Source organism: Anabrus simplex, chromosome 11 (assembly GCF_040414725.1).
Source record: "Anabrus simplex isolate iqAnaSimp1 chromosome 11, ASM4041472v1, whole genome shotgun sequence".
Lineage (NCBI taxonomy): Eukaryota > Metazoa > Arthropoda > Insecta > Orthoptera > Tettigoniidae > Anabrus > Anabrus simplex.
Window position 1 is genome coordinate 115,261,524 of NC_090275.1, and position 14,066 is coordinate 115,275,589.

The 14,066-nt window shown below is 40.7% G+C and overlaps 1 protein-coding gene across 2 annotated transcripts in view; it reads left to right on the forward strand.

Moving 5' to 3' along the window:
* LOC137502723 (uncharacterized) overlaps nucleotides 1-14,066 on the forward strand; it is a 134,163-nt gene that overhangs the window by 109,073 nt on the left and 11,024 nt on the right. Inside the window, exon 5 of one of the 2 annotated variants that reach the window (XM_068229742.1) lies at nucleotides 196-4,053. The exons of the other annotated variant lie outside the window; for it this stretch is intronic. Coding sequence (XP_068085843.1) covers nucleotides 196-3,415 — 3,220 coding nt within the window. The 3' untranslated portion in view covers nucleotides 3,416-4,053. Of the gene's footprint in view, nucleotides 1-195; nucleotides 4,054-14,066 lie in introns of those variants that run through there. 2 annotated transcript variants of the gene reach the window in all.

Consider the following 14,066-nt stretch of genomic DNA (forward strand, 5'->3'; position numbering starts at 1 on the left):
GTCCGTCTGCTTGGGTGAATGGTCAATTTAGAGGCCAGGCACGGTCATGAATATTAATGTTAAATGGTTAATCACTTTAGTTCAGGGGCGTCCCCAACATCCCAGCATCTCACACACAACTATCCTCTGCCTAGGCTAGTTACAGTCACACAAAAAATCCGACTGGTAACAATTTGTTCACATGTTTGTTTTCAGGAAATACAGTACGAGACAGGGGGCTGCCACTCAAGATGGGACTGACTTCCAGATTAAGATGTGTGCTCTGGTCTTCTTACGAGCTGTGCGGTCCAACAGCAGCTTCACAGACTTCACAATCAAAATGAACTACGGTCGTGCAGGAGCCTTTGGTACTATAGTGTTCTCCTACTGGAGTGCCGGAGAAGAACAAAATATTCTGGTGCAGTTAAGAACTAGTCCCAGAACTTTAAATTTACTTAGTCCGGAAAACAAATCGTTGAATCATTATTTTCAAAAATTGAAGAAATTGAAAACATCACAGCACTTTGAGAACATTACATACGTTTTCTTAACTAACGCAGATGTTGAATTAAAATCCAAAGTCGCAATTATTGACTCTCCTACAAAGAAGTTGTTGTGTACTACATGGAAACCAGAAGATGTATTTCAGGTCGATCTTACTCATAATGTATGTGAAGGCTTTAAGAATGACATTGGAGCTGAAGATTTTGTTAACAGGCTGTTGATATTCAGAAATCAATCAAGTCTAAAGTGTCTGGATGAATTCATAAAGCAGGAGCTATTCAAAATACGCAATGGCTTTGTACCTGAGTATCGGGTCATTCAACAGAACTTCGTTGAAAATATAAAAGCCTGGTGGGGAGAAAGGACTAAACCACCACTTGATAATAAGTGGAAAGGATGGATTGAGCTCTTTGATCAGATTAAATTGCCGAAACACATACAATTTTGCAAGGACACTCTCTCAGATCTGGAAGAGAGGGTGCTGAATTCTAAATGTGATATAATACTCTTGAAATGTGAAAAGTCTGAAGCCCAAATAGCGTGTTCAAAAGTATATCAGACCTGTGTCAGGAAAGAGCACCATCGAGTGCTTTTTACTGATATTTCTGAACAGAAAACGAGTCTGGAAATGCTGTTCAATCTCTGGTTAGACGACATATGGAACGTGCTGGTCATTACTGATGTTACCAACTGTAGTCAAAATTTAGGAGAGATTATCACAAACTTTAAATATAACCTAGAGAAAAAAATTGTTATCGTCTCTAGCAGTGATGCTAACAAACTAGGACTCTCGAAGGCACATGAAATTGATCCAGATGTTATCAAGTCTAGTTTCAACCAGTTGGATGACGAGTCGCAAGACTTTTTGCGGAACCTGCCGGTCGATTTCCAGGGCAAAAGTATCGCTCTTGGTAATGTACAGGGTGACAAAGTTCTAGATGGGGGTCTACTTCAGTCAGTTTTAACTTCTCCGAAGATAGAGATAGGGGGAGCTCTGCCTGCATGTGATGGAACATACATTCCAAGAACGTTGTCTAAGAGGCTCCTTGTGAACGAAGGCATCTTGAATTCAAATGAACGGGTCATCTGTGACGTAACAGAGGAATGCATTAATCTGTCAATATTAAAAGCAACAGATGAAGGAACTTTGAGGGAGCAGGGATACAGTTTCAAACGTAGCATGGACTATAGCGAAATGCATAAAGCAACACATGAATATAGATGTCCGGCTGAAAAGTTATCAGAAGATCCTGTACATTTCTTACAAGTAATTGACAATTCACTATACTGGTTTCACTCTCGTGGGAGTACTGACAACCTTTACAAGTACATAGAGTGGTGGCCAAGGGAAGAAGAAGATTGCAAGAAGCTTATCAGAGATATTAGAAGTTGGCGGCCAAAGGATGAAGACCTCGTGAAGCATGAGTTTCAGACTATCATTGTGGCAGAAGAAGCTGGTAGCGGTAAAACTGCTCTTTTGCGAAAAGTGGCCAATAAGATGAAAGAACTCTATCCTCATCGCTGGATTATTAACATAGACCTCAACAAGCAATCAGAAATTCTTGATAAGATGAGAATACCTTTTAATGTGACGAGAGAAAATATTATTGACCTCTTAAGTAACGCTGCTAACACAGAAGATTCTGAATTTGGAAAGAAATTGCTGGAATATCATGTTTCGAAATCAGGAGACATTTGCCTTCTCTTTGATGCTTTCGATGAAATAATGCCATCATACACTGACACAGTTCTTAATATTCTAAAGCTCATTTGTAATGACTTTCGACTATCAACTTTATGGGTTGCAACAAGGTATTATGCGAAAGATAAGCTGGAATGCTTACTAGAAACTAAAGCGTTCAGAATTGAGCCGCTTTCGGAGCAAGAACAGTTTCAATATATGTCTAAGTTGTTGGGAGAAGAAAAGGCTAAGAAGGTTCAAAAACAAGTTCTTAACAAACTACCAGAAAGGGATGGTTTTCGTATCAGCAGTTTTCCCTTACACCTAGAAATGATCTGTCAAATGGATCCTAACTTATTCATGTCCGACAATTTGTCGAGAATAAACATTATTCATTTGTATGAGCAATTTATAGAACAGAAATTTGATCTGTATTTCAGTGAAAAGGCTCGTATAAATAGCCCTTACGCTTCCAATGATGATATAAGGGAGAATCTGCGTGAGGATTTCATGAATCGTCATATGATTTGTTCCCTAGTTGTGCTAGACTATATGTTAAAGTATATCGATAAGTCCCAACAGTCTTCCATAGCACAGAAGGTAAAGAAGATCTGTGAAGAAATTGTAGAAGGTAAAGAGAGATTAGGGATCATAGATGGAGTTGTTCATGGCAAGCCACATTTCATTCATCGCACATTTGCAGAATGGTTTGCTGGTAAGTGGCTTGCAAAACATTGGGAAAAGAACAAAGTGATTATTATGACGATTACTTATGAAGCAAGGAATGACATTGTTAATAAGGCCTTCTGTCAGGAACTGGCAAGTAAATTGCCAGCACATCTTGCTGTGCTGAATGGAGATATCAATGCACTGAAAGAACATAAGGAATACTTGAACGACACAGATGCTTTAGGAAGAACACCGCTGCATTTAGCAATCATGATGGAAGACAAGGATGAAGTTGAACCACTAATGGTACTTGAGCTACTGAAATATCGTCCTAATTTAGAAATACGCGAGTATCTAAACGCCCTTACACCTGTGTATCTTGCAGCCCAAATGCATTGCCGCCATATAGTAACAATACTTCTCCAGCATGGTGCGAGTCCGACTCAGGTGCATCCAGCAGTCACCCCTAAAAAAGTGTTCATGGATGCTATAATACAAGGTGCTTGGCCACTTGGGTTAGACGAACCTGAGCGAAACATGATCGATGAAGCCGTGAAAGATGTTGGCAGATCCGGGCAATAACTGAAGATGGGTTTGAAAGGCAACTGAGCAATTATGTTAAGGTGGTGCAACTATTCTGCGTGCCATGGCAAACAAGGGACGTGAAATCATTGACTTGTTGCTTCTCTCTGACGCCAGTACGTCTGGTGACACCAGTAACGACGGAGATTCAAGATCAGGTTTTGTTAAATAATGAATAGAAGATACCTTATATTGGCAGTCCAAGATAGATAATCCTCTATAATTATCCGGGTTATCCTTATCTCCTCTTTCAGTCAAAGTGTGTATTAAGGCCGTTCTCCAATGTACAGGAAATAGTTCAGTAATCCAAATTTTTGTTAAACCCATGTGTAACGAAAACCTAAACGTGTTACTTGGATATTTCCATATCTCTACAAAAACTTGGTCTTCTTCACATGCTTTATATTGTTTTAAGTTCCTTGAGTACCTTCCATTCTCATTCTAGGAATGCTGAAAGGACTATATTATTCAAATTTGTTTTTATTGTGTTATTTGTTCTAATTTTTAATAATTACTTAGGTTCGCCACTATTGATAGGTTTACTGAATGCTTTGGTCATAATCTCAGCATTTTCCAATGATATATCTATAATTTTTCTCCTTCCGAATAGGAATTAAAATCTCCTAATACACTTTTAACACTACTTGTATTTATTTTGTTTATTATTTGTTCTAGAAGATTCCGAAATGTGTCCACTTCTTTCCTTGTTTGTGTCACAATTTTTTAGTAGGGGCATGGGCATGTTGTTTGTTGTTTTGAAGGTCACAGTTACAATGCTTTGTGATCGTACTTCTTAAAATTCTTTGTAAATCATGTTCAAAATTTTGGACGTTGATTCATAACTCCGTGGTCAAGTATCAGATTGTAAATTCTTAAAAATTCTGATTCAAAATATTATGTCATCGGGTTTCTCATTATTGAAGACCGACAATTACAATTTTTGGTTACCTAATTCACCTGTTAAATACGTAAGTTTTCCCATTTTGAGGAGAGAGTTAATTTTGGCTCTCGGTTGGCTATCCATCGAATTGAAAGTAGCCTTCTCCTGAAGCCTTATTGGACAGGTCGTTGGAATTATTTTTCTGAAAGACCTTTGCATATTGGCTATCCACGTTATGAACCTATGGTTGTTTTTAGTTGTTGTTTCTTTGGTCCAAGTGCGCTGCTTTATTTCTCTGAAGACAGCCTATGAGGAGCCCGCTAACCGCCTCATTAATTTAACAATTTTAGATGCGAATATGAAGAAAATAATTACGTGCACGATTTGAAGTACATGAAAAAATTGAAAGCTGAAAAACGTGATAAATATATTTCATACTTCAGTGCCGAAAATAAAAGAACCAAGCCACTTTAGTTCAGAACCAGATAATTATAGTTTAGAATTACAAAAATAAATCTTCTACTTCTTCTGAGTATTTATCCCCCTTAATTGCAGGGTCTGCACTTTGTTTTCCACTTGATGCGGTCTTGTGCGTCTTCAGGAGAGACTTTCTCCACATGTACGTCCTCCCGCTGAGTGTCGAGTCAGCCCTCGTGGTCTGTGTCCCTCAAGGCTTAAGTTGAATGCCTTTCTCGCAACTGAACAACCGTTTCTGAGTAGCACGATGCCATACCACCACAAAGGATTCTCTGACATTTTATCAGGGACTGGGACCACACCAAATGCCATCCGAACACCCTCATTTCTGATGTGGTCCAGTCTAGCGAGTCCCAGTGGCCAGCGAAGCATCTTCATCTCCACGACATGAAGCTGTTCGTGTCTCCTTGTCACTGACTATACCGCGCCACTTCCGTAATGATGATTCTATACATTTTAGATTTCAGGTACATTGGCACCCACCGATCAAAAGTACCCCTGTGACTTCGCTCAAAATATGTCAATATTATAAAGCATCAAATTATGGCAAAAATAGTAATTATACAACGGTAAATACGACACAAATATGCCAGGCTTTAGTGTGGTAGTAGCCATTGACCAGCTGCTTCAGATACATACTCGGCAGTGGTCACACTAGACGGATTCGTGTTAATATAGAAATTACCATTGTTGCAATTTTCCTCACAACAATGCAGACACCAGCCTTTTGAATACGTTCTCGCACTGTTGTTAACATGGCCGGTGTGATCGTCCCTGTTGCAGCACGAAGTTCACGCGGTCATACCTTTCGCAGTCATGTTCAGAAATTTGTTCACGCAAGTGTGTAGTTTGACTAGTTTGATGCAGCTCGGCATGGCAACCTGTCCTGTGCCAACCTTTTCATTTCTACATATTTGCTGCTTCCTTCATCTGCACTAATCTGCTTGTCATATACCCCTACCGCTCTTACTCCCTACACTTCGTTCAGAAACCATCTGCACAAATCCTGGGTGTCTTATGATGTGCCCTATCACTCTATGTCTTCTTCTCGTCCAATTTAGTCTCAACGATCTCCTCTCACCAATCCAATTCAGTATCCCTTCATTCGTGCCTCGATATATCCATCTCACCTTCAGCATTTTTCTGTAATACCGCATTTCAACATCTTCTATTTTCTTTACTTCTGAGTGAGTTATCGTCCATGTTTCACTTCCATGCAATGTCACGCTGGAAACGAAATTCTGAAAAATTCATTCTAATTCCTATATCAATGTTCGAAGTGTGCACATTTCTTTTCTTAAGAAAGGCCTCCCTTAATTATGCTAGCCTGCATTTTATATCCTGCATACTTCTCAATCGTTAATTATTTTACTATCCAAGTAACAATATTCATCTACTTCCTTTAATACTTCATTTCCTAATCTAATATTTCCTGCATCACTTGACTTCGTACGACTGCACTCCATTACATTTGTTTTGGAGTTATTTATTTTCATCTTGTACTTCTCACCCGAGGGTCCGTCCATACTATTCATCAACTTCTCCGGATCTTCTGTAGTCTCAGATAAGATAACAATATCATCATCAAATCTCAGCGTTTTGATTTCCTCTCCTTCGACTGTGATTCCCTTTCCAAATTCTTATTTGATTCCTTTACTGCCTGTTATATATAAACATTAAAGAGGAGGGGTCAAACAACAGTTTTGCCTCACCCTTTTATGGATTGCTGCATCTTTTTCATAGCCCTCGATTCTTAACAGTGCAGACTATTTTGTATACAGACTGCAGATAATAATATACTTCGGGCGGGTTATCGGCACCTCCACCTCATTCACTTCGTGTTTTACTTCACATGGCCTCACTCGAGTGGCTGGCTAAGAGCGCCCTCGTAGCCTTGCATCACCTTACGCTGGCTACGTGTCCAGGTTTCACCTTACAGACCTCGGGTTCGACCCTGGACTTAAGGGCCTAAGACACAAGTTGGATGCCAAAAAGTGCAAGCTTATCCTGACAGCGAATGTGATTATGGATCAGAGGGGACGCTTACCCTAACAGGCATGACGTGTATAGACTTAACATCGCAGACATCGGGTTCGATTCCAGGCTTTGGGCCGTTAAACGTACACACCCTAGTTCGAATCCTAACAGTTCAAGGTCTAATTTAAGAGACTCAAAGTTCGACACACGGCCTAACCGAGTAAGAGTAGAAACTTAACCTAACAGACTTCAAGTTCGATACCCGGGCTAATTGCAGGCCTAACTATACGCTGACCACGCGTTACCTCTCAGTACTAGAATTTGAAATAGTAACAAGATGGCGGTTACAAGGCTTAATACGTAAGGCCGAATTCATAGACAGCACTTATACATAAGTCAGGTTTCATTTCATATTACCTACTTAAGTGTCCCTCTTATTGGTATAAGTGGACCTCCCACACGCACTTAAGTGACACACTTATGTCTCAGCAAAATGGAGGATGATTTTGCTGAATATGTCGCATTTCATTCACGGAATGCTTTCCGTGCACACAGTGGAGATGGAAAATCCTGTCGAAATGTAATGTGACCAACAGTTTAAAGAAGGATTCGTTGTAGTAAATTGAGAGTTATGAATATTCTTGCTCCTTTGATTGAGAGAGTGAACATAACCTCTAGAGGACTCGCTATCTCACCGTGAATGAAAATATTGTTTTGAGATTTTATGCCACCTCTTAATTTCAGGTTATTATTATTGTTGTTATTATTATCATTACCGTCATCATTACCGATATTTTGTTTAATTAATTGAAAACGTGTTCCAAGTTGATAAGTTATCAAGACGGTAGGCCTATGGAATACTAAAGAAGTTATAAGACAAATGAACGTGTTGCACTACTACCATTTACTTTAAGGTTGATTTGTGCTAAATATATCAGGTTAGTCAACCAATCGTTTGCTGGATTATATCAGATGTTTCTGAAATTATGGCACCGCACATCAAAACATACTACTTACATTTTTTGGGCAAGTAATTAGGCTTATTACAACGTGACGACTACGGATATATTTGTCAAATCATTAAATGCGTTGTAAGGGCAGATATTCTACATTTGGATGAATATTTGTATAGATCGAGTACCTCGATAGCTATAAACATATTACATTAATTAAGAAGAAAATTAGACTTTGGGAATTTTCGTAGTTTGCATTGCCCACAACCAGTTTTCCCCCGTAATTCATATTCTGATGAGAAACCGCGTCGGTCTGCTTGTTCTATATTATGTGCATGTACTTCGACACACGTTCTTGCAGGTACCGTCTCAGCTCGCTGTTTTGTTATCCATTCTGACAACCAAATAAAATATGGATGATCTTATAACCTAAAAACTTTCGCGCGTGGTCGCGCGATGTCCTTCGATAATCAAAATACAATAGATCATCCCACTATTCGGTAGCCAGAACTACGCGATACAGGAAGCATGGACATAATATACAGCATTGCCACATCTCCAGTGATATTTTCTGTATCAATGAGTGTTCCCTTTAAGTGCTGTCTATGAAATGTAAACTCATTTAAGTAAATACTTATTATAAGTGATCCCTTATTACTTAAGGGTTCCATTTATGTATAAGTGTCGACTATGCATTTGGCCTGTATTCTTTTCTTCATAATGCAGTAACATTGAACAAAGACTTAAGGGAGCTTGGAGCTGAACTTGGAACAAGATGGTGACTGTGCTGACACGTAACGCGCCGTTCGTTCTTAAGTGTTTGGAACACTAATTTATTTTTTTGAAAATTAGAGTTATAAGACTTGCAGTAGCCTACAGTATTGTTGATAATACCCCGAGACTAAACCCTTGTGTTTAAAAGCGAAAACTGTCTTGCGCTACTTACTGGGTACCTAACAATAGAGGTGGCTTACCTGATAAATCCTGACGACATTTTCAAGACATAAATAATACTTAACCGCAGCACGTTGAAAAAAATTGTACTGCTCAGCTTTGAATGTGTTCCCTGATGAATGAAGATTGCGGTATTAGGAGTGGTGAATAAAGGCTTATAGAAATAAAAACCGTTTCTTAGTTTGCCGCATACATATTAACACATTTGAGACACAGCTTTAAAAGTACTCAGCTTTAAAATACATTCCTTAATTCAAGCATGCACAATTTACAGTCCTTAATGAATCATTGGATTTAATCTAACCCAATTGGTATTAGCTTTTGTGCCGTGATTATTGTAGTGTTGCTGGTAACGTCTTCATGCGGCTATTTCTCATGACATCTTACAATGGAAAGATAGCCTCCCCCAAGCGGAATGTTCATCGTAAGCAGCGTACGTTGATAGAAAAACAGATGGTAAATACATAACCGAATGGTGCGTCATATACCGTAAGAGTTTATGTGTATAGAAAGCTGTGTTAGTCTTACTAGAGTATAATTAGGTTCAATGCAAGATTTGCACAAACAAGTTTTCCTTACTTCATCGTCTCATGATCCTCGATGTAGATGCACACGCACATTAATAATAATGAAGTAGAAGTATTAATTTATAGTCTTGTGACGATATTCGATAGTAGATAGTAACACTAGTCATGTGATTAATAAGACAATAGGCTGTAGTGTTAGCAGGAATATTGTCAGATGTTTCAAATTCTAGACGAATAAAAACAATCCGTGCTTTATTTTTACATTCTTCAGGATAAAAGCGGGCGATCATTTTCCCGGTAATATGATGATCGAAATTTACAAAACATATCATCGTGCAAGCCAAATGTATTCTCATTCGGGAGATAGTAGGTTCGAACCCCACTGTCGGCAGCCCTGAAAATGGTTTTCCGTGGTTTCCCATTTTCACACCAGGCAATTGCTGGGGCTGTACCTTAATTAAGGCCACGGCCGCTTCCTTCCCACTCCTAGCCCTTCCCTGTCCCACCGTCGCCATAAGACCTATCTGAGTCGGTGCGACGTAAAGCAAATAGCAAAAAAAAAAAAAAAATTACTCTCGAAAGCAATATCCATGTTTTCGTAGGGGTAAGTAACTCCGTTGAGGAATAATCTGATATTTCACAATTTTACAGTGATCAAACTGTGAGCTTTTTCATGGTTGAATTTACGATCCGTTTGAAATCCATAAATATTATACATTGGTTTTTCAGTAAAACGTGAAGTTTCTACTGCCCAGCTATGCTTGCTTTTAGGTGGTAACACAGGATACTAAGGCAGTTCCAAAATTAGAAACCGTATTAGTAATGGTGTATCTTTTCTACAGCCTTGAGCTTTTCTCGATCAGATAATGTTACATGTGAAATCCTCCACAGGATACGTTGAAGGGCAATTTTTATTCCACGGTTACCGCTGCTGCTTTAAGACCATTGTAATCACTACAGTCAGGGATTAGAATTAGCTCTTGTTTTGCACTGAATATAATACGTCTATAGACTTCAGAGAATTCAAGAATATGTCTCATTGATAACATACCTGTAAAAGTACTATCAATATTAATCATCTAGTTGTTGGTAGCATTTGGACACCATCCTGCCATCCTTAAAAGTTAATTTTCTTCAAAATTAAAAGAAGGGTAATACCAACATTCAAAACTACGTACTTCATAACGTGCCTCCGAATAGAGTAAAGCTAGACAATGATTGTTTAGTTGAGATGTGCTCGGCCCACTCCCATCTGCCTTATCTGTTCGTCCTTCGATATAAAAGTAGCTTTTGTGAGGTAGCGTGTATACATCTTGCTGATGGATTATCATGCGAATTTCCTCATTGGTATTAAGTCCAAACTTAAAAGTTGATAAGAATGGTACTCACTTCAGTAGGGGAGCAGTGGGGTTTCCACACCACCTCGTCAGCAATTATTCGCTGAGTCAGCACCCGAGGTAATTGACCCCGAGGTCACTGACCCCGGTCACGTGATCATGACGTCATGGTGACGTGCTTTTGTTTGTAAACAAAGCCACGTGCATTTGTTTAAACAAAGGCAGCCACGTGATTCTTGAGAGCTCTCATCCGCCATCTTGCATCGCTAACCTCAGTGCTGCCCTCTTGACGACACTAAACCTCACCGGTGGGAAATTTGAATCTTAGAGCGAAATTTGAATTTGTAAACAAAGCCACGTGCTTTTTGACAGCTGTCATCCGCCATCTTGCAGCGCTAACCTCAGTGCTGCCATTTTGACGGCACTAAACCTCATGCCTGCCACCTTAGCTACGTAGCGGCGGGTAATTTGAAATTCCATCTTTAAACCGAGCCACGTGCTCTTGTTTGTAAACCAAGCTACGTGCTTTTTTGACAGAGGCCATTATGCATCGCTAACCTCAGTGTTGCCATCTTTACAGTATATAGCTCATCCTTATGCATGTGGTGGCGGGTAATTTGAAATCCCACGTGATTTTTGACAGCCACATGCTTTTTAGCACCTGTCAAGCGGCCATCTTGCATTACTAACCTCAGTGCTGCCATCTTTATGGCATTAAACCTCATCCTTAGACACGTAGACGCGCAAAATTTGAAATTCCACGTGCTTTTCCGACAGCCACGTGCTTCCTTGACAGCTGTTATCGGCCATCATTAAACAACACCGCATCGTGCTGCCATCCTTACAGCATTATACTTCAACCTTAAACACGAAGATGCGCGAAATTTGAAATTCTACGTGCTTTTTAACTGCTGTCATACGCCATCTTGCATCGCTAACCTCATTGCTGCGCTCTTTACGGCACTACACCTCTCAGGCGGGTAATTTGAAATTCTACTTGATTCTTAACAGCTGTCATCGCCCATCTTGTACCGCTAGCCACAGCGCTGCCTTCTTTAAGGCACTAAACCTTACGAGCGGGAAATGTGAAAAATTCCACGTGCATTTTGACAGCTTTCATCCGCCATCTTGCATCACTGACCTCAGTGCCGCTATCTTAACGGCACAAATCATCATCCTTAGACATGAAGACGCGCGAAATTTGAAATTCTACGTGTTTTTTCTTGACAGCTGTCATCCGCCATTTGCATCGCAAACTTAAGTGCTGCCCTCTTTACGGCAGTAATCCTTATACCTTTGGCGTGTGGTAGTGGCAATTTGAAATTCTATCAAGCTGCCATCTTTACAGGACACGTAGTAGCGGGCAATTCCACAGCGACCATCAAGAAAACTTTTTAGTGCTGGCTAAATCCACATGCCTGCAACTTTACGCATGTGGTAGTAGGCAATATGAAAAATTCTGTCAGGCGCCATCTTTAACGACTGGATGCTCTTGTTGACGGTCCCCATCCGACGGACCTGGTCAGAATTCGAGTTAAAGCATGCACGATGGGAGAAGTAAGCAGAAAACTACAGCCCTGTCGACTGCTGCTCTTGCATCTAACATGCTCTTGTGCAACAACTGTAAGAACGCATTTCCTTTTAGAACTACGAAGTCAGAGTCAAAGCAAGCAACTTATATGCTACTGCTGGAAACGACTTAGAAAAAATATACATAACTTTAAAATCCCGGTCCTGTTACTTGTTGACGTCAAGAAGGGCATCCGGCTGTAAAACAGATTCTTGCATTTCAAAATTCCGGTCCTTAGTCCTTTAGTGTTAGGAAGGGCATCCAGCCGTAAAAAGCAACAACATGCTTTAACTATCTGCTCTGCGAGATTTTTTGCTACTGCTTGTAAAAAATGCACATGACGTTGTTCGTGAAGTACGACACTGGATAGTGCGATTTAAAATCCCAGTCTTTATAACTTTGGCGTTAGGAAGGGCATCCTGCTGTAAAACGGATTCTTGCGATTCAAAATCCTAGTCATGTTCCTGGTTGACGTCAGGAAGGGCATCCGGTTGTAAAACAGATTCTTGCGTTGTTAAGAGGAAAGGGCCGCCCCCTGGCGTTTGCTGACGAGTGTACTTCGAACCCCGCTATTTAGACGTTAAGCCTTGGGAGTAGGCTATGTACCAGCACCGGGTTTCGAATGTGGTCGTTAAGTTTCGAGTAGACCCTGGAGTAGGCTATATTCCGGCACCGGGTTAGAGATACATAATTCTCGGGCAAGAAATATCGTAGGTGTTATACCTGTGCTTGTAATCTCTTACAAAACAAAACGTTGTTGTTCAAATCGCTAGGGGACGAAGTTAGTAAATAATATCTTAGAGTGTGGTTCGAGCAAAACGCCCAGGCAGCTGGAGTTGTGTCGTGACTACAACCAGTTGTTGGAATGTAGTGCATCAGCAAGTTTCGCCCTGTACGAAATCCACCGCTCGCTCTCAACTGTACCATAAATAATTACACACAGCAGCAGCAGACTTAGTTTAGAGCTCTAGAGACTTTAGGCCCGAAAATGTTGTTCTCTCTTGCCGGGCTGGGCTGAATAGCTCAGAGAGTTAAGGCGCTGGCTTTCTAACCCTGACATAGCAGGTTCGATCCCGGCTCAGTCCGGTGGTGCTCAACTACGTCAGCCTGGTGTCGGTAGATTTACTAGCACGTAAAAGAACTCCTTAGGGACAAAATCCCTGCACCTTGGCGTCTCCGAAAACAGCAGGTTCGATCTTGGCGTAGTCCGGTAGTGCTCAAATACGTCAGCTTCGTGTCGGTAGATTTACTGGCAGAACTCCTGAGGGACTAAATTTCAGCACCTCGGCGTCTCGTGTTTTTAACATAGCATTTCCGATCCCGGCTCAGTCCGGTGGTGCTCCAATATGTCAGCCTCGTGTCGATAGATTTACTAGCACGTAAAAGAACTGCCGTAGGAAAACATTCGGACACCGAACCATCTCCGAAAACCGTGTAAGTAGTTAGTAAAGACAAGATTCTCGCTCAGGAACTTGCATTGTAGAGTTTGTGGGTGGAAGGGCATCCGGGTATATAGTCGAAGATATACATCATTAGCTTATATTTTTACTAAATGCATATTGTAACTAGATTGAACGTGTCCACTTCTGTTCGGAAAGGCCCTTGTTCAGCATAACACATGAAGCTGTCTAGGCGAGGTACTAGTTTTTTATCCCTAACCGAGGACGTGATATATGACAGTTGGGAGAGGGTGAAACCCGGTGCAGGCACATAGACTACTCCTGTCGAATAGCACCAAGGGGCCTGCACAAGGCTTAACGTTCTCGTCCGACAGATGAATCACCATCAACAGCGTCATGTGCCCTCACTCTTTTGGAATTTAATGCAGGCTTTTTGACACACAATCTAGTTATTCGAAATTGTATACCACCACCTCCCCTACCCTGCCGGTTAGCATTGTGATGTTTCGATCAAAGGGACTCGAACCGGCTAAACTCGGTGTCAAACCGTTAACGTCCCCATCCGACGGATGAATC